The sequence below is a fragment of the Typopeltis vanoorti genome, chromosome 20 (genome assembly GCF_054136105.1).
Source record: "Typopeltis vanoorti isolate ZY-2024b chromosome 20, IOZ_Tvanoo_1.0, whole genome shotgun sequence".
NCBI lineage: Eukaryota > Metazoa > Arthropoda > Arachnida > Uropygi > Thelyphonidae > Typopeltis > Typopeltis vanoorti.
This window is the reverse complement of record NC_143568.1, coordinates 1,325,709-1,348,070: the sequence shown is the minus strand read 5'-3', so window position 1 is coordinate 1,348,070 and position 22,362 is coordinate 1,325,709. Positions and strand designations below refer to the sequence as shown.

Genomic DNA, 22,362 nt, shown 5'->3' with positions numbered 1-22,362 from the left:
TATATATATATATATATATATATAATTGGTAAAAACAGTACAGTCGAACTTTGTTGTAACAAGCGTGGAAATAATAAAGTCACAGCTGTAATGAGCATAAAGCCATAATGATTTTAATGTATGCATATACAGTTGCTCAATTTTATAATGAGTGTACTACATGGATATACCATACAAATTTTGGTAACTATGCAAACATTCTTAATTGCTCGGGGAGTTCTTGGAATAGACAAAATGAAGTGAGCGACTTGGCATATATGACTACCCGCATTGGATTATGAGCCAGTTTATAGCCTAATTTTGTCCTTGGTGACCATCCTCACTCTACCTACCTCTCCAGTATCTAGCTTCTGGTCCTCCTCCCTCACTTAAAACAAACCCTTTCATCATAAATGTCTACTAAAAGTATCTCTCAATTCACAAAAAAAAAAAGTTGAAATTATTTGTGACTGAGGACGTGGTTTGAAAAATGTTGAAGTGTGTAAAAAAAGTTTGTTCTCTTCAATAGTATTGACATTGTGGAAGAATGAAAATGTTTATGGAAGTTTTTTCACTTGGCTATGCTACCAGTTACATATTTGGTTTAATCCTTTATCCAAGTGTAAGCAAACAAAGTTTGCACCTGAAATATTTTCAGGACTGGGGCAACTTGTGGTAAAGGATCACTTGCCTTAGTATCTCATAATGCAAAGCACATATCCTTATGGGTATGTATAATGCTATGCATTATGGAAAGGATCACTACCCAGACCGGTTTCGACCTTTATTGAGGTCTCATCAGTGGGAGCTAGACCCAGAGGTGGTGATACTAAGGTGGAAGTAATGCAAAAGTCATATCACATATAGCAGTTGCCTTATTATTAAAATTCTCTGGATTAGAGATAGTTGATGGAAGTTTTTTCACTTGGCTATGCTACCAATTACATATTTGGTTTAATCCTTTATCTAAATAAACTATAAAAAAAATAATAAACTCAAACCAAATATGTAATTGATAGCATAGCTAAGTGAAAAAACTTCCATCAACTATCTCTAATCCAGAGAATTTTAATAATAAGGTGTTGACACCTTTTGGCAACTGGTATATGGTGATATGACTTTTGCATTACTGGGAGCTAGACCCAGAGGTGGTGATACTAAGGTGGAAGTAATGCAAAAGTCATATTACCATATACCAGTTGCCAAAAGGTGTCAACACCTTATTATTAAATAAGCCAACTGCTATATGTGATATGACTTTTGCATTACTCCCACCTTAGTATCACCACCTCTGGGTCTAGCTCTCACTGACGAGACCTCAATAAAGGTCAAAACCAGTCTGGGTAGTGATCCTTTCCATAATGCATAGCATTATAGGATACTAAGGCAAGTGATCAGAACTTATACCACCTTTACCACGAGTTTCCCCAGTCCTGAAAATATTTCAAACACAAACTTTGTTTGCTTACACTTGGATAAAGAATTAAACCAAATATGTATATGAAGATGTTTACTTAATCTAACAGATAAGCTTAGGTGTTGATGGTTATTCATGACTTATTTTTCACGGTATGAACAACACCACAAACACTTTTATCAACAAAGATGTTTTATTAACGCTTCTATTTCGCTGATTTTCAACTCAGCATCATCAGAGCACAACACACTTGTAAACGCGACAGTGAGTGTCGCGTTTCTTCACTCACTGTCGTGTTTACAAATGTGTTGTGCTCTGATGATGCTGAGTTGAAAATCAGCGAAATATAAGCGTTAATAAAACATCTTTGTTGATAAAAGTGTTTGTGGTGTTGTTAATACCGTGAAAAATAAGTCGTGAAGATGTTTACTTGTCATCCTGGAAAACAACTTTACAGAAACAAAAGAATTTAGAAAGTGCAAGCTTGCAAATGTCAATGAAGCATTGCTTAAGTGATTTACTACCCAAAGAAATGCTGCATTCTTAATAGATGGTCTGATCCTGAAGGCACAGGTGGAAAAATTTGCTAAACAATTTACACACGACAATTTTGTATGTAACAGCAATTGGCTGGATTGATTTAAAAACTGACATACCATCATTATGTCAGTTTTAAAAAGATATTAATTCATTATTATTATTAGTTTATTATTAATTAGTATTGTTTTAATTAAGCAGAAATAGTGTGTGTTTAGTATTAAGCCTATGGTTTCAAAATTATGGACAAATAAATTGTGTTTAATATTAAGTTTATAGTAGTTTATACAAGCGTATTCATACAATTAATATCTAGTATCTAACATGGAAAGATTAGCAAAACAAGTGTTCTCTGTCAGGTTGGCAGGAAAAAGACCAAGATATATTTGGATTGATACAGTAAAAAAGTGCCTTAGAAGGTAGAAATATAAGATCTGATAATGTCAGTCTTGACAGGTAACAGATTGATTTGGAGGAAAATTGTAGATAGGAAGTTAGTAATGATGTAAATTTTTCATGTAGCACTATCATATCCTGTACACCCCTTGAGGTTATATATCAGGAATTTGATGATGATGATATCTAGTATGTACTTGTATTATTTTTACTCTCTAATCCTTTTGTTGTTTTTTTTTAATATATTTTTTATCAGGTTATTGAGAATTAAAAAAAAAAAATAGGAGGTAGATTTAACTCATCACTGATATAGTGGGTAATGGTTATAACAAGGAAATTTGGAAATTTTTTAGGTCCTGTGGTGCTTGTCATAACCAAGTTTGACTGTATTTGTAATGACCAACATTCCCTCATATCTAATTGATGAGATAAGTATGGTAAACATCCAAAAAAACTATTTATGGCAAAAACATGAAACAGAATTAGCATTACATAAATAAAACTTGAGAATTAATTATTCAAAACTTCTCTTCTGATTTTTACTCACCGTAGACGAGCAGATGACTGCATTTTTCAAGCCTTGTTCATAGCACTACTTGCTTTGGTATAATGAAAATAATCATCCTGGTCCAGAAAAGTATCAAAATCCTGAAAAGGGAAAGGATTGTATTTGTATGCATGTTTCCTCTTTCATTTCAAATTTGTCTCTCTAAATTATTATTACTGTATGTGAAATATAAAAATAGGAAATAATATGCTTTGAATGGAGTGATACAAAAGGGAGGGGAACTAAAAACATTGGCTTAATATTTAAGTTGAAAATTATGTACTTAATGATTATTATATTAAAATGCTTGTTGTATTTGTTAAACTTTTAGGCGTTCAGCAAAACATTGGCCAGTGTAAATCAGTGGCCGAGGCACCAAGCATTCCATCACCACTCACAAATAATTCAGAATGGATATTGCTAAATGTTGGAGGAAAATATTTTGCCACCACAAGGTACAGTAAGACTTATTTGTGATAATAATGATTTATGAAGCAACATAATAATGACAAAATGAATCAAATTAAATTTATCTCTAAGATAGATATACTGATAAGGATGTTCGTTTGTTTTGTGCACATTTCAGTGAATGAGAAGCTGCAGCGTATGAATTATTGCAAAAGGTTGCTATTTGGTACGTTATTAATTATACAGGCTTTATCTAGATGTAAAAAATGCCTGTATAAAAATTTGCTTAAGATATTGTATTATGTATTATAAAATTTTTCCCATTCATTTTTAAAAAACTTAGTTTTACATTTCTTGTATATAATATCATCTATTGATTTAAGGAAATCTGTTTTTTGAGGGAGTGGGTGGGGAATTGACAGATCATTATCAAATTTCTGAAATACATTTTCATGTTGTGTACAGAATACCTTGATAGTACTGTATAATAAGTTTACATTATTACAAACTTCCTATGATATTTTCCTCCAAATTTGTCTCTTATTTCAGGATTCCATCATTTCAGATTTCATATTTTGGTCTTCTAAGGCACTTCTTACTACATCAATCCATCTTCTCATTCTTTGGATCTTTTTCCTGCCATATATTATTTGCATAGTATGACAACAACCTGTTTTGCTAACTATTCCTCTCCCATTCTATTTAAGTGACCATACCATCTCTTCTCGCACATTTCGAATGCTAATAATGTCAAAAATTTTTCTCTTATTCTATATAAGTTTATTCAGTTCCCTCTTCACCATACCAGCTTTGTTTGTACTGTCTAATCTTTAAAATTGGGGTGATTAAGGGTCAAAGCTGTATAACTGAGAGGAGACCTCCACATAGCCTTTAAAGGAATGCGGAGAACCGACCAGGGCTTCTGACTTAATGTCCAATCTTCACCTTCGCATGGTGCACCCTGTTGGGTATCTACCTGGATGCTGAATGAACGAGGATGGGCTGGCAATTTGGGATTTAGTCGACCAAATTGTATTCCTATTGGTTAAACCAAAATACAAAATGACAAAATTTCATGCTGGCTGGGGCGTCGCCCAGTTAAACAAGGCCCCCATTGTTTTCACCAGGGAACCAGGGCAAACAGCGAAAAGTCAGCTACTGGAACAAATCTGAAAACACACCCCAACTCAACATCACAAGAGTTAAAGATCGGTACTATCAACGTAAGAAGCCTGAATGGCAAAGAAATGGAGGTAGCGGAGGAATTAGATGAGCACCAGATCGACATAATAGGGGTGACTGAAACAAAAAAAAGACAAAAACTGGTGAGATCTTTCTGAGCAATAAATACAAAATGTTATATTCAGGCAATGACAATCAAGAAAAAGGAGTAGCCATAGTATTCAACACAAAATACGAGGCTCATCTTCTTGAATGGCAGGCAGTATCAAGTAGAGTGATTTGGGCAAATGTTAGAATGGGGAACTGGACAATGAGACTTATTTGTGCCTATGGTCCCACAGAAGGTTCTACTAGGGTAGAAATGGAGGAATTTTTTGAGGCTCTAGAGAAAGCTACTGACACAATGAAAAAGGAAAAGTTGGTCCTTGTTGGGGATCTAAATAGCAGAGTAGGAAGTGATTGTCAGATATACAAAAATGTTTTGGGAAAATTTGGAGAAAAGAGCAAAGCTAATAATAATGGCAAATACATGTTGGATTTCGGCTCAGGACTGGTTTTTACTAACACCATGTTCCAACATAAAAATGTGCACAAATTCATATGGAGAGAAGAGACAAGGAATAAGAAAAGTCTCATTGATTATGTTATTGTTGATAGTGATGTTTTCTCCCTGGTGCAGGACACCAGAGTATATAGAGGATTTGAAATTGGAAGTGATCACTATTTAGTCTTGAGCAGGATAAAATTGAATTTCATATTGAAAAGAATAACATGTAAGAAAGTTTTAAAGCGAATAAAGTTGAGCAGCTCTCAGATGTGAACTGTAGACTAAAATACACAGATTATTGAAGGAAAAATGAGTTTGAGAACAGGAACCAAACCTTGGAGATTAAGTTTCAAGCCTTGAAGAAAATCCTATTGATTCAACTAGAGAGGCATGTGGTGAGGCAAGGATAGAAAAATCAGAACTCCCTGGTGGACACAGGAAGTTAAAGAGACAGTGAAGGAAAAGAAGAAAGCATATCAAAAGTTCCTGGCAAATAAGTCAGCTTGTGCTCTTAGAGAATACAGAGACAAATGTAAGAAAGCGAAACACTATGTAAAACTAGCTAAAAAAAAGTCATGGGAGGACTTTGGCAAGAACATAGAAAATAAATATCAAGATGGCGGCAAGTTATTCTGGAGGTTGTTGAAGAAGCTTAGGAATGGAGGAAAGAATGCTGTAAAAGGAATTAGAGATGATAAAGGTAACATGAAAACTGGAGAAAAAGATATCCTTGAAGTATGGAGTAATTACTTTTGAAAAACTGCTAAATGAAACAAGCAGTGATGACAGCACAGTGGTAAAAAGCACTGCCCACGCATGCAGTCAGGAATACATATCCATACTTGAAGTAGAAAAATCCATCAAATGCTTGAAATGTGGAAAGGCAGCAGGAGTAGATGATATTCGACCAGAAATGCTGAAGTATGGTGGTATAAGAGTCCTACAGTGGCTGCACTGCACAGTTCAGAAGGCCTGGACAGAGGGACGAATTCCCGATGACTGGAGTAGAGCTCTCATAGTACCCAGTAGGGAAATAAAACTGCATGTGAGAATTACAGAGGTATTTCCCTACTGAGTGTTCCTGGCAAGAGCTATGCAAGTATACTTGAGAAACGGTTGAGAAGAATTGTGGAAGAAAAGCTTGGTGAAGAACAAGCTGGATTCAGGCCAAATAGAGGCTGTCAGGATCAGATCTTCACTTTACGAAAAATAGTCGAGAAAACATGGGAATATAACAAAGATCTGTATTTAAGTTTTGTCGATTTGGAAAAGGCATATGACAAGGTGCCAAGAGAGAAGCTATTCAATACGCTGCAGTTATATGGTGTCAATGGGGCATTAAATCAAGCAAAACTTAGTCTTTATTTGAGTTGTAGGTCAGCAGTTAGAATTGAAGGAAGTAAAGGAAGATGGTTTAATGTTAAATCTGGTGTGAGACAAGGATGTACATTATCCCCTCTGTTATTCATTATCTATATGGATCACATTATGAAGGAAAGTGGTATTAAACATGATATGAAAACTGGAGATGTTAATGTCAGTTCTTTGCTTTTTGTGGATGATGTTATACTTCTAAATAAATCCGCTACAAGTCTTCAAGATTCCCTGACTAAATCGAATAACTGTTGTAACAGATATGGTATGAAGGTCAGCAATAAAAAGACAAAGACAATGAAAATAGGCAGAATTATTGAAAGTGTCAACTGTTTTGTGAATGGAGAACCTGTGGAACAAGTAAAACATTTCAGCTACTGAGGCACGATTTTTAGTGAAGATGGTAAATTAAATATGAAAATAGACAGCAAAATCAACAAAGCTGGTATGGTAGGAAGTCAATTGAATAAATTCATATGGAATAAGAGAGAAATTAGTCTGAACTAAATTAGCTGTATACAAGACACTGTACAAATCAGTTTTAACTTATGGATCTGAGAGCTGGGTTAGAAGTAAAACACTTGACCAAAGACTAGAGACCACAGATATGAGAGTCCTCAGAAAGATTAGAGGAGTGAACAGATGGCATCAATGGCAATATCATATTAAAAACGAGAATGTTAGGAAAGAACTTGACATTGTCAGCATCCAGGAATGCGTTAGCAGAGCTAATCTCAGGTGGTATGGTCATTTAAATAGAATGGGAGAGGAAAGATTAGCAAAACAAGTGTTCTCTGCCAAGTTGGCAGGAAAACGACCCAGAGGAAGACCAATATCTTGTAGATATAGAGGAAGACCAAGACCCAGAGGAAGGCCAAGACAAGGTGGATTGATATGGTACAAAGTGCCTTAGATGGTAGAAATATAAGATCTGGTAATGTTGGAGTCTTGACAAGTAACAGACTGCTTTGGAGGAAAATTGTAGATAGGAAGTTAGTAATGATGTGATATTTTTCATGTAGTACTATCATATCCTGTACACTCCTTGAGGGTACATGGCAGGAATTTGATGATGATGATCTTTAAAGTTACTTGTGTTAGGAAAGAACTTGACATTGTCAGCATCCAGGAATGCGTTAGCAGAGCTAATCTCAGGTGGTATGGTCATTTAAATAGAATGGGAGAGGAAAGATTAGCAAAACAAGTGTTCTCTGCCAAGTTGGCAGGAAAACGACCCAGAGGAAGACCAATATCTTGTAGATATAGAGGAAGACCAAGACCCAGAGGAAGGCCAAGACAAGGTGGATTGATATGGTACAAAGTGCCTTAGATGGTAGAAATATAAGATCTGGTAATGTTGGAGTCTTGACAAGTAACAGACTGCTTTGGAGGAAAATTGTAGATAGGAAGTTAGTAATGATGTGATATTTTTCATGTAGTACTATCATATCCTGTACACTCCTTGAGGGTACATGGCAGGAATTTGATGATGATGATCTTTAAAGTTACTTGTGGCATAACTATAAACAACAAATTACACAATAACCACAGTAATTAACTTTATTCATTTCATTCCATTCAAGTTAATTACTGTGTTATTGTGTAATTTGTTGTGTTTTTAGTTTGTTCTGTGTCTATTTCCATATTTTATTTGTTGTCTTCACTGTACCTAAGTAACTGAATATTTCATCTCTGTGTTGTATTTGGTCACTTCTTAAATATTAAACTGGAACTTTATATTGGCTTTATTAGTAACTTCAAAGAAGCCGCCATTGTACTCTGCTGTGGAGAAAATCTAAACAGAAATCAAGGAATCATTCTGAAAGACATCTGGAAAAGCCTAATAAGTTCGCTCAGCTTACCAGAATTTCATTTCACTAAAAACTACATAACGCTCTCAATAAACAATGATTGATACACCACGTTCCATGCTTATGATGTTTTGTGTTTAATTTATTTGATTGTGTTACTCCATTCTTCTCTTTTACTAGCAAATGTTAGTTCCATGTACCATTACACATGTCCTGAAGAAGTCAGACAGAACTTCTAGTGAAACTTTTAGACAATTCTTGTATATTTTAGAAAAACCTCTGGTCAACTAATAAAGCCAATATAAAGTTTCAGTTTAATAACTGAATATTTGTTTTATAAGTTTTTCATTCAGGCTACAGTAAAGTGACCTTTTTTTTTTTCTTGGTTATTTTGGGGATGGGGACACCATTTTTAAAGAAACATTTTATTATTTGCATGGATTTTATCAAATATGGATTTTTATGTTCTTTAAGTAAATTGCTCTAATTAACAGGAAGTGAAATATTTTTCTGAAGATCATATCTTCTTTAGCATACCAGGGTTTGCTACTTCCAGTTTCTAACTTCTGTAATAGCTTGTAATGGCAAATATTATCCAGAAAGCAAAATAAAATGACAAAAAACCAGACATGAATATGTGCATCCTTGTCTTACACTTGATTTTACATCATACCATCTTTCTGTACAGTCTTCAATTCTTACAGCTGACTTACAACTTAAATATAGACTAAGTATTTCTTTAGATAATGTCTCATTTACTCCAGAGAATTGTAGAATTTTGAACAGCTTTTTTCTTGGCATCTGGTCATATGCATTTCCAATTTCCAAAACAAACACAGGTTCTTGTTTATATTCCTATGATTTCTTAATTATGTGTATTAAAGTGAAAATCTGATCCTCCCAACCCCTATTTATTCTGAAACCAGCTTGTTAAAGTTTTTCTTCCACTGTATTTATTTTCTTCACAGGTATGCCTGCATATATCTTCCCTGGGCTAAATAGGAAAATTCCTTTGTAATTATCACATCCAATTTGTCTCTTTTTATAGAAGGCTAATATAGTTTGCTCTATTCCACATCTGCATTTCAACTATCAGAATCTCAACTTAATGTTTCTGATGACTATTTCTACTTCATATTGATATGTACTCCCAACTGCATTCCTCTTGAACATTTTCTACTACTATAAGTTAAGGGGATAAAAATCCCTTCTTGTTTTTCAGCCAGTAAGCGAAACTAAGATCGAACACTACGATCTGTAACGTTTCATGCCGACAAACTGTCAGCGTATCCAAGCGTAAGTGACCACTTGGTAGTGCCACACCACGGCAACTCGTTGCAAAGGTGAAGCGAGCTTCCTCACTGTTCTTGATATTTTCTCATAATGTAATACACAGCTCTTAAGAGATGTAGTACTGTTTTACATTATGAGGAGAGGTCACTACCCAGACCGGTTTCAACCTTTTTTGAGGTCTCATCAGTGAGTAGCTAGACCTAGTTAATATCAGAGTTTAAGTGAAGAACACTTACATACTTTTGCTATACGATTGACTGAAAGGTGTGTCACTATATTACATTATAACATAGTATATAACTAAGATGAAAAGCCAAAAGGCTATTTTTTTCTGGCGAGGTTGATATAAGTTAAGGGGATAAAATTATTTTCATCTTAGTTATATACTATGTTATAATGTAATATAGTGACACACCTTTCGGTCAATCGTATAGCAAAAGTATGTAAGTGTTCTTCACTTAAACTCTGATATTAACTAGGTCTAGCTACTCACTGATGAGACCTCAAAAAAGGTTGAAACCGGTCTGGGTAGTGACCTCTCCTCATAATGTAAAACAGTACTACATCTCTTAAGAGCTGTGTATTACATTATGAGAAAATATCAAGAACAGTGAGGAAGCTCGCTTCACCTTTGCAACGAGTTGCCGTGGTGTGGCACTACCAAGTGGTCACTTACGCTTGGATACGCTGACAGTTCGTCGGCATGAAACGTTACAGATCGTAGTGTTCGATCTTAGTTTCGCTTACTGGCTGAAAAACAAGAAGGGATTTTTATCCCCTTAACTTATATCAACCTCGCCAGAAAAAAATAGCCTTTTGGCTTTTCATCTTAGTTATATACTATGTTATAATGTAATATAGTGACACACCTTTCGGTCAATCGTATAGCAAAAGTATGTAAGTGTTCTTCACTTAAACTCTGATATTAACTAGGTCTAGCTACTCACTGATGAGACCTCAAAAAAGGTTGAAACCGGTCTGGGTAGTGACCTCTCCTCATAATGTAAAACAGTACTACATCTCTTAAGAGCTGTGTATTACATTATGAGAAAATATCAAGAACAGTGAGGAAGCTTGCTTCACCTTTGCAACGAGTTGCTGTGGTGTGGCACTACCAAGTGGTCACTTACGCTTGGATACGCTGACAGTTCGTCGGCATGAAACGTTACAGATCGTAGTGTTCGATCTTAGTTTCGCTTACTGGCTGAAAAACAAGAAGGGATTTTTATCCCCTTAACTTATATCAACCTCGCCAGAAAAAAATAGCCTTTTGGCTTTTCATCTTAGTTATTTTCTACTACTGTTTTGTTACCTCTTGTTTCATTTAATTAGTAATGACTCAGAAGTAAAATTAGATCAAAGTACAGTATGTTGCTAAAAGATGTGCACATTTGAAAGGTTTGATACATAATAATATACAGTATGTATATGTACAATATCTATACTTATAAAGGATGCTAAATATTTGACAAGCTTTATTGATTGTACAAGTGCTAACAAGATGAAAAATATGTCATGGCATTTATTTGAAAGGGAAATAGGTGATTAAGGCAATATTAAAACTGAATATAAGGATATTCTTGATATGTGGAGTAATTACTTTTGAAAAATTTTTGATTGATGCAGCCAGGGTTAAAACTCTGATGGAAAATATTCAAGAAGAATGAAGGAACAATGAACTCATGGCCACATGCATGTGTACTGCAAATACAGTGGTTGACAGATTTGTTTGATTGTCAGTGTGCATGTGTATACACCAGACATGCATAATGTATTATTTTTTTTTTTATATAATTAATACTAGCATAATGCATTGATATGATGAACTTACTGTATAGTAAATTACACAAAGAAAAAAATATTTAATATAAAACACTTCTATATTTCATGTTGAATATCTCATCACATCATCAGAGTGAATGCACATAAAGAATGGACAGTATATGAAGTGAGAATGGTATGATAACAGGTTAAGAGTGCTTTCTTTCTACTGGTCCTTGGCCATTCAAAATGATATTATTAGGAACTTGTAATAAACTGTAAACATAGTCATTAACACAGCAATAAACAAACCTAGCAAATGGATAATAGGATGCACAGATTGTTTCGAGAAGATAAAAGTACAAAGACGGTTTAAATGAACAATTGAGTAAATAAAATAATTTAAAAAATCACCTAACACCTTTTATTCCTTTATAGGAAGTAGGCAAGGCCTTTTGATCCTATCTAGCTTTTGGAGACGGATTGGGCAGTTCAATCTCCACCAGTAGCCAATCATAGATAGCTGACCCATGACTATGATTAATTATGAGTGGCAGCCAATAAAAAGATGGGACAAGTACTGCCATCTATTGGTATCTTTTCCTAATAGGACATGTTACTATCTGAAATGATGTGAGTTCTACTGTTGATTTTCTTGAGTTTACAGGATGAAAAACCCGAGTTTCTGGGAGGAAACCCCCCACCCCACCCCGCTTACCAATGCCAGAGATCGACTAACTTGGGAACTGGTTGAAGAAAGGCTTAGAAAAAGTTCCTCCAGTTGACAACTAGACTTGAACTTAAGTCACTCCAAATCCTCCAATCTGGCGATGCTGGGAGTATTGTTTTTTGCAGGCTACACTCTCATGCTCTGACTACAATTTGAAGTCTCTAACAGATTCAGATCGAGACTTCCAGATGACAAATCAGATGATGATATTGTGGTCAGGCACATCTGTCTCCAACCACTATTGTGTGGTCCTCGCCTTGTGTGCAAGAGCTGCGTCCTGTTGGAAGGCCTGTTGCCTGCCCTGAAAGAAGGTGATATTCATGGGTCATACCACAGATTCAGCAGTGTCTTGATACACTTTGGCAGAGATTTTGACCTCTTTCTCACATAAATGTAACTTGGATACCCCCCCCCCCGATACATCACTTCCCACCAAACCATCACGGACATGGAGTGATGATGACCTCTCTGAATCCTAGGTACTATGGCACATGCTTTGCAATCATCGAGGGCATATACTTGATCATTTTGGTGAAACAACTCTAGTGGTGAAAATCTTCTCATCTTTGAAGAGGATAACTCTGTGTCTGTTGTTTGAGTACTGCTAGAGAAGTGCCTTTGATTTTTATGACCCTGGACGTATAACGTTGTTGTGTTAGGAAGTGTCCAGTAGAATGACGATAGGCTCTCATCCCCCCCCCCCAAGTCATCAGTTAGTACTCATGATATTGTTCTCTGTGAAATGTTTGTCTCTCACGACATCACTTTCTGTGTTCTCGCAGGATTACAACAGAGGTACAGAGGTGAGCCTTCACAGTCCTCACAGTCTGTTGCATCCTAGTGCAGCATGGTCCACCTATTCTTTGGTGGTTAAATACGTCTTCTGTATCGTTATAGCAGTAAAATAACCAAGTGTTTTTAGTCTGTTGAAAATAACTGGCGGCTGAATTCCAACCTTGTGAAGTGCTACGAAAGCTACACAGTTCTCTTAATCTTCTACTGCATGTTAACCCGTAAATCTAGACAACTTTCTCTCTCTCTCTCTCTCTCTCTCTCTCTCTCTCTCCCCCCCCCCTTCCCACTGATAAGCACATGAATGTTTGCTCCACACAGCGCCACTAACAGAACTAGGCTAACACAATTCTATGGGAATAGTGGTGGGTGGTGATGAAAGTTGTAACAGTATTTATGGCAAGACTATGTGTGGACTTAATGCTCATAATATTTCTGCAGATAATATAATCCAGCAGTGATAATACAAAATTTTTCGCAGGGAAATATAAACAAGAATTTTTTTTAAGGTGCCCAAAGTCATAAAACTCAATCACCCCTCCATAAGAGTTTTAGCTTGCTGTCTGTTTTGAGAAATCCTTTCTCAATAATGGGCAAAAGTGAACTCATTGCATAACTGTTATCAATGGTAGAGTTTACATCCTTATATTTGTCTTTATTTGACACATAAGTTTATAGTTGCAATTTTTTTGCAATCTATGTTTTCTTATCTGAAGCTGTTATTGTTAATACATTCATATCATGTATGTTTATCATATAAAATTTAAAAAAAGTTCTTTCCATTCATTTGTATTTTTATTTTGTATATATATAGTATAAAATTTGATATTTTATTCTTTTAGAAGTACTTTGGTGACAAAAGAACCTAATTCTATGCTTGCCTGCATGTTTGCTGCTTCTGATGGCTCAACCTTGTGGCCTAGTATAACAGATAGACAGGGGGCTTTTCTTATTGATCGCAGTCCTGTGTATTTTGAGCCTATTTTGAATTATTTGCGTCATGGACAACTGGTACTAGACAAAAATATCAATCCTCAAGGTAAGAAATATATATATATATTTAATAGTGCTTCATTTATGCTAAGAGAATTTTCCAGAAAATTTTAGGTTAAAATAATTATCATTAAATTTTTTATTTTTTATTTTTTATAATAACACCACATATAAGTGGCTGCAAAACCTCAAGTAAAATAATGCTAGGTGTATTTGGTTAAGAAAAAAGGAGTCTATCGATGTTTTTAATTGAACAGCTGGAAATTTTTCCTTTCTGACTACAATGAGAGAAAGATTGTTCCACAGACACAGTTGGAGGAAATGAAAGAGGACAAGAGGTTGGTTTAGTATGTCTAATGAGGGCAAGGTTTGCTTTAAGGGTCAAAGCTAGATGATTGGAAGGAGACATCCACGTTACCTTTAAGGAATGTGGAGAACCAACTAGGGCATCTAAACTAATATCCAATCTTCACCTTGATAGTATCCGCTGGATACTGATTTGAATGTGGGATGGGCTAGCAAGTTTTGCCAGCCCATCCCACATTCAAGATTGCCTAGTTAAACAAGGCCCAAGCTACTTTTGTCAGAGAACTGGGATGAATGGGACAAACTCAGCATCAGCATAAATGAAGAACCATCATCATGCAAAGTATCATTGGAAAAGAAGTCAGACTGGCAGAACAACTGGAGAAGTACAAGTGTATAATCGATGTGTATTAACAGAAACCAAAACAAACAAGTGAGTTCTGCTAAATAATAAAAATTAACATGTAGATGTTAATTTTTATGGCTATTTTTGCGTATTTTTCTTTTTAGGATGCCATTGGCTTTTTACTCAACTTTTAGGGCATTACCGATGTTTTAAGGACATAGATAGATGAAGAATATAAGGAAGGAATAATTTTGGATATACCTTCGTAGGACGTTCCTGGTTGTCTTCTTATTGAGCGGCATCTTGCATGTGGCGATAAACATTTCTACCTATATACGTTTCTATAGACAGGTCACTGCCCTTCCATTATGGAATACTAAGGCAAGTGGAAGTCATAAGCTTCTATATATGAGTTGCCCCAGTCCTGAAAATAGTCCAGGTGCAAACGTGTTTGCTTACACTTGGATAAAGGATTAAACCAAGAATATAATTTCTTGGCATCTTTAATTTATAGTATAACCAAGTGAAAAAATTTCAACAACTATATCATTCCATAATGTTTCATAGTATACTATGGGAATAGCATGACAAATGCTGTTGTAAGTTCTTTCACTTGGTTATACTATAAATTAAAGATGCCAAATTTAATCCTTTATCCAAGTGTAAGCAAACCAAGTTTGTGCATGAAGTAATTTCACGACTGGGCTACTTGTATATAGAGGATAATGACTGCATCGGTTTCCTTAGCATCCCATAATGCAATACACATTTCATGACATATCAATTGTGAAATTACTTCACATGCAAACTTGGTTCGCTTACCTTTGAATAAAGGATGAAACCAAGAATATAATTGTTTGCCATCTTTAATTTTTAGTATAACCAAGTGGAAAAAAACTTTCCACATCTATCTCTAACCCAGAGTATTTCAGTAATAAGTTGTGACACCTTTTGACCACTTGTATATGGAAATATGACTTCTGCATTATTTCAACTCGGCTCTCAGCAGTGGATCTGGCTTCTACTGATGAAACCTCAATAAAGGTCGAAACTGGTCTGGATAGTGACCCTTCCCATAATGCATAGCATTATACATGTCTGTAAGGCTATCTGCTTCGAATTATGGGATGCCAAGGCAAGTGATATGATGTCATTGGCCTCTATATATGAGTTGCCCATTCATGAAGTTAGTTCACGTGCAAACTTTGTTTGCTTACACTTGGAAAAGGGATTAAACCAAGAATATAGTTTCTTGGTATCTTTAATTTATTGACATGATATAGTATACATTAAAGTGCGAGAGCTGTATTAATAAAGAAAAGGTGTATTTGCAAATCTCATTAGGTGATTTACAAATTTATCACATGTAAGTTGAGAGTATTTAATTTAATATAAAATTCTGTACACAATAATTCATAAATTGCACAGACTTGATTTTTTTCTCTCTTTGTAGTGATTCTCCATGCTAATTTTAAATATCATCATCATCATCATCAAATTCCTGCCATGTACCCTCAAGGGGTGTACAGGATATGACAGTACTACATGAAAAAATTACATCATTACTAACTTCCTATCTACAATTTTCCTCCAAATCAGTCTGTTACTTGTCAAGACTCCAACATTATCAGATCTTATATTTCTATCGTCTAAGGCACTTTGTACCGAATCAATCCACCTATATCTTGGTCTTCCTATGGGTCGTTTTCCTGCCAACCTGGCAGAGAACACTTGTTTTGCTAATCTTTCCTCTCCCATTCTATTTAAGTGACCATACCATCTGAGATTAGCTCTGCTAACGCATTCCTGGATGCTGACAATGTCAAGTTCTTTCCTAATTTCCTCATTTTTAATACGATATTGCCATTGATGCCATCTGTTCACGCCTCTAATCTTTCTCAGGACTCTCATATCTGTGGTCTCTAGTCTTTGGTCAAGTGTTTTACTTCTGACCCAGCTCTCAGATCCATAAGTTAAAATTGGTTTGAACACAGTCTTGTATACAGCTAATTTAGTGTTCCGACTAATTTCTTTCTTATTCCATATGAATTTATTCAATTGACTTCCCACGATACCAGCTTTGCTGATTCTGTTGTCTATTTCTATATTTAGTTTACCATCTTCAGTAAAAATTGTGCCTAAGTAGCTGAAATGTTTTACTTGTTCCACAGGTTCTCCATTCACAACACAGTTGACATTTTCAATGATTCTGCCTATTTTCATTGTCTTTGTCTTTTTATTGCTGACCTTCATACCATATCTATTACAACAGCTATTCAATTTAGTCAGAGAATCTTGCAGACTTGTAGCGGATTTATTTAGAAGTATAACATCATCCGCATAAAGCAAAGAGCTGACATTAACATCTCCAATTTTGATATCAGGTTTAATACCACATTCCTTCATAATGTGATCCATATAGATAATGAATAACAGAGGGGATCATGTACATCCTTGTCTCACACCAGATTTAACATTAAACCATCTTCCTGTACTTCCTTCAATTCTAACTGCTGACTCACAACTCAAATAAAGACTAAGTATTGCTTGATATAATGCCCCATTGACACCATATAACTGCAGCGTATTGAATAGCTTCTCTCTTGGCACCTTGTCATATTCCTTTTCCAAATCGACAAAACTTAAATACAGATCTTTGTTATATTCCCATGCTTTCTCGACTATTTGTCGTAAAGTGAAGATCTGATCCTGACAGCCTCTATTTGGCCTGAATCCAGCTTGTTCTTCACCAAGCTTTTCTTCCACAATTCTTCTTAACCGTTTCTCAAGTATACTTGCATAGATCTTGGCAGGAACACTCAGTAGGGAAATACCTCTGTAATTCTCACATTCAGTTTTATTTCCCTTTTTATATATGGGTACTATGAGAGCTCTACTCCAATCATCGGGAATTCGTCCCTCTGTCCAGGCTTTCTGAACTATGCAGTGCAGCCACTGTAAGACTCTTATACCACCATACTTCAGCATTTCTGGTCGAATATCATCTACTCCTGCTGCCTTTCCACATTTCAAGCCTTTGATGGCTTTTTCTACTTCAAGTATGGATATGTATTCCTGACTGCATGCCTTGTCAGTGTTTTTTATCACTGTGCTGTCATTACTGCTTGTTTCATTTAGCAATTTTTCAAAGTAATTACTCCATACTTCAAGGATATCTTTTTCTCCTTTTTTCATTTCACCTTTATCATCTCTAATTCCTTTTACAGCACTCTTTCCTCCATTCCTAAGCTTCTTCAACAACTTCCAGAATATTTTGCCACCTTCTTGATATTTATTTTCTATATTCTTGCCAAAGTCCTCCCATGACTTTTGTTTAGCTAGTTTTACACACTGTTTAGCGTTCTTACATTTGTCTCTGTATTCTGTAAGAGTAAAAGCTGACTTATTTGCCAGGAACTTTTGAAATGCTTTCTGCTTTTCCTTCACTGCCTCTTTAACCTCCTGTGTCCACCAGGGAGTTCTGATTTTTTTATCCTTGCACACAACCTCACCACATGCCTCTCTGGGAGAATCAATCAATGTTTCCTTCAGAGTTTGCCACTGAATCTCCAAGGTTTGATTCCTGTTCTCAAACTCTTTCATTTTCTTTTCAATAATATTTCTGTATTTTAGTCTACAGTTCACGTCTGAGAGCTGCTCAACTTTTATTCGCTTTAAAACTTTCTTACATTTTAAATATATATATATATATATATATAATATATAAGAGCCTGTGTAGCTCAGTGGATGTGACGTTTGCCAACCACGGCGCTTGGCCGCACGAAGGAAGACTTGGTTTCGAGTCTAGTCGGCGACTAGAGGAAATTTTTCTAAGCCTTTTTTCGACCGGTTCCCGAGTTAGTCGATCTCTGGCACGGGCAAGCAGGTTTTTCCTCCCGGAAACTTGGGTTTTTCGTCCTGTAAACTCAAGAAAATCGACCGTAGAACCCACGTTATTTCAGACATTAAATATATTGTGTTAGGGTTAGGGACCACGAGATGGCGGCACATTTGAGCCGTCTCTCTTCACTGAGTACCGCTTAATTAGTGATAGCCTTGGGCCATCTATCTCTGATTGGTACCAATGGAGATTGAACTGCCCACTCAGTCTCCAAAAGTTAGATAGGGCTAAATGACCTCGCCTACTCCACGTATACGGGAATAAAAAGGCATTAGCTGATAGCTTAGCTGAGCTGATAGCTGATATATATATATATATATATATATATCAGCTAAGCTATCAGCTAATGCCTTTTTATATATATTATATATTATATATATATATATATATCAGCTAATGCCTTTTTATATATATTATATATTATATATATATATATATATATTCTTATACCAGCAGTGGCACACCCTTGTCAAACTTTATAAGAGATTTGAAATGTATTTGAAACATCAAACAAGTGAAACATCAGATTTCATAATGATGTTGTTCATTTGCTTATCACAGATGTTTTTCACAAAAGCAAAACAGCTTATTTAGAAGTTTGCAAGAAAGGGATGAGTTTCCTATTATGTGTGTAGATTAGAGAGCTTGACTGATTATTATGTTATGTGAATGTGTGCTGTGAGATATTGCTTAGTCTTTTTTTTTTAATCATATAATTTTTCAGGTATTTTGGAAGAAGCAAAGTTTTTTGGAATAGAATCTCTGATACCAGTATTAGAAGTCGCTATACAGGTAAGATTTTAATTTATATAACTGTCCTGTATTATGTGAGAATAGTCCATTTGAATTAAGTTGATAGTATGTTTTGGTTTGGTGGGGCTTCATTATATGAATTCTTAAAATAGTTATTAGAGCCTCTGTTAATAAATACTTCTGCTGTACTTCTTTCATTGAATTTTTGTTTTTCTTTTTAATTTTAGCTTCTGTGTATTTGTTTTACTTTTCTTCTAATTTTGTACATATACAGTTCTGTATGCAATATGTAATTCTCAATTGTAGTGACTGCACTCACTTTCTCATTCTTTTATATTTTTTCGTTTTCTTGCCATGTTTTCATCATCATCATCAAATTCCTGCCACATAGCCTTAAGGAGTGTACAGGATATGATAGTACTACATGAGAAATTTACATCATTACTAACTTCCTATCTACAATTTTCCTTCAAATCAGCATGTTACCTGTCAAGACTCCAACATTATCAGATCTTATGTTTCTATCTTCTAAGGCACCTTTTACTGTATCAATCCACCTATATCTTGGTCTTCCTCTGGGTCTTTTTCCTGCCAACCAAAACAGAACACTTGTTTTGCTAATCTTTCCTCGCCCATTCTGTTTAAGTGACTATACCACCTGAGATTAGCTCTGCTAACACATTCCTGGATGCTGACAATGTAAAGTTCTTTCCTAAATCCTCATTTTTAATATGATATTGTCATTGGTGCCATCTGTTCATGCCTCTAATCTTTCTCAGGACCCTCATATCTGCGGTCTCTAGTCTTTCATCAGTTGTTTTACTTCTGACCCAGCTCTCAGATCCATAAGTTAAAATTGGTTTGAACACTGTCTTGTATACAGCTAATTTGGGTTTTGACTAATTTTTTTCTTATCCCATATAAATTTATTCAGTTGACTTCCTACCATACCAGCTATGTTGATTCTGTTGTCTATTTCCATATTTAATTTATCATCTTCACTAAAAATCATGCCTAAGTAGCTGAAATGTTTTACTTGTTGCACAGGTTCTCCATTCACAATGCAGTTGACATTTTCAATGATTCTGCCTATTTTCATTGTCTTTGTCTTTTTATTGCTGACCTTCATACCATATCTATTACAACATTTATTCAATTTAGTCAGGGAATCTTGCAGATTTATTTAGAAGTATAACATCATCTGCATAAAGCAAAGAGCTGACATTAACATCTCAAAGTTTGATATCAGGTTTAATATCACTTCCCTTCATAATGTGATCCATATAGATAATGAATAACAGAGGGGATAGTGTACATTCTTGTCTGATGCCAGATTTAACATTAAACCATCTTCCTGTTCTTCCTTCAGTTCTAGCTGCTGACTTACAATTCAAATAAAGACAAAGTATCGCTTGATATAATGCACCATTAACACCATATAACTGTAGCGTACTGAATAGCTTCTTTCTTGGTACCTTGTCATATGCCTTTTCCAGATCTACAAAACTTAAATATAGATCTTTGCTACATTCCCATGATTTCTCAACAATTTGACATGAAGTGAAGATCTGATCCTGACAGCCTCTATTTGGCCTGAATCCAGCTTGTTCTTCCCCAAGCTTTTCTTATAGAATCCTTCGCAACCATTTCTGAAGTATACTTGCATAAATCTTACCAGGAACCCTAAGTAGAGAAATACCTCTGTTATTCTCACATTCAGTTTTATTTCTCTTTTATATATGAGTACTATGAGAACTCTACTCGAATCATCTGGAATTCATCCCTCTGTCCATGCTTTCTTAACTATGCACTGCTGCCACTGAAAGACTTTTATACCTCCATTTGAGCATTTCTGGTCGAATCTCATCTACTCTTTGCTGTCTTTCCACATTTCATGTCTTTGATGGCTTTTTCTACTTCAAGTATGGATATGTATTCCTGATTGCATTACTGTTGAGTGTTTTTTACCACTGTGCTATCACTGCTCGTTTCATTTAGCAATTTTTCGAAGTAATTAGTCCATACTTCAATAATATCTTTTTTTCCAGTTTTCTTGTCACCTTTATCATCTCTAATTCCTTTTACAGTTGTCTTTCCTCAATTTCTGAGCTTCTTCAACAACCTCCAGAATAACTTGCCTCCTTCTTGATATTTAATTCTATGTTCTTACCAAAGTCCTCCCATGACTTTTGTTTAACTAGTTTTACATAGTGTTTAGCATTATTACATTTGTCTCTGTATTCTCCAAGAACAAAAGCTGACATATTTGCCAGGAACTTTTGATATGCTTTCTTCTTTTCCTTCACTGCCTCTTTAACTTCCTGTGTCTACCATTGAGTTCTTATTTTTCTATCCTTGCAGACAACCTCACCACTTGCTTCTCTGGCTGAATCTATTAATGTTTTCTTCAGGATTTGCCAAGGTTCATGAGTTAAAGGAACAAGAACCAAACAAGGTTTGATTCTTGTTTCCAAACTCTTTAATTTTTTCTTGAATAATGTTTGTGTATTTTAGTCTACAGTTCATATCTGAGAGCTGCTCAACTTTTGTGTGCTTTAAAACTTTCTTACATGTTATTCTTTTGGATATGAAATTCAATTTTATCCTGCTCAAGACTAAATAGTGATCACTTCCAATTTCAAATCCTCCGTATACTCTGGTGTCCTGCACCAGGGAGAAAGCATCACTGTCAACAATAACATAGTCAATGAGACTTTTCTTATTCCTTGTCTCTTCTCTCCATGTGAATTTGTGCACATTTTTATGTTGGAACATTGTGTTAGTAATAATCAGTGTATGTTCTGAGCAGAAATCCAAACAGGTATTTGCAATTATTATTAGTTTTTCCCAAATTTTCCCAAAATATTTTTGTATGTCTGACAATCATTTCATATACTGCTATTTAGATACTCAACAAGGACCAACTTTTCCTTTTTCATTCCAGTGGCCTTCTCTAAAGCCTCAAAAAAATTCCTCCACTTCTACCTTAGTGGAACTTTCTGTGGGATCATAGGCACTAGTAAGTCTTGTTGTCCAGTTCCCCATTCTCATATTTGCTCACATCACTTTACTTGAGTCTGTCTGCCATTCAAGAAGATTAGCTTTGTATTTAGTTTTGAATACTATGACTACTCCTTCTTTTCGTTGATTATCGTTGCCTGAATATAACATTTGGTATTTATTGCTCAGAAAGATCTCGCCAGTTTTTGTGTTTTTGTTTCAGTCACTCCTATTATGTTGATCTGGTACTTATCTAATTCCTCACCTAGCTCCATTTCTTTGCCATTCA

At 35.3% G+C, this 22,362-nt stretch overlaps 1 protein-coding gene across 3 annotated transcripts in view; it reads left to right on the top strand.

Annotated features, from left to right (window-relative positions):
* Window positions 1-22,362, top strand: part of LOC150095189 (BTB/POZ domain-containing protein KCTD9) — a 156,892-nt gene that overhangs the window by 50,085 nt on the left and 84,445 nt on the right. For all 3 annotated transcript variants that reach the window (XM_090409700.1, XM_090409699.1, XM_090409698.1), the window contains exons 4-6: window positions 3,208-3,331; window positions 13,617-13,813; window positions 19,045-19,112. In XM_090409700.1, coding sequence (XP_090265826.1) covers window positions 3,208-3,331; window positions 13,617-13,813; window positions 19,045-19,112 — 389 coding nt within the window. The remainder of the gene's footprint in view (window positions 1-3,207; window positions 3,332-13,616; window positions 13,814-19,044; window positions 19,113-22,362) is intronic.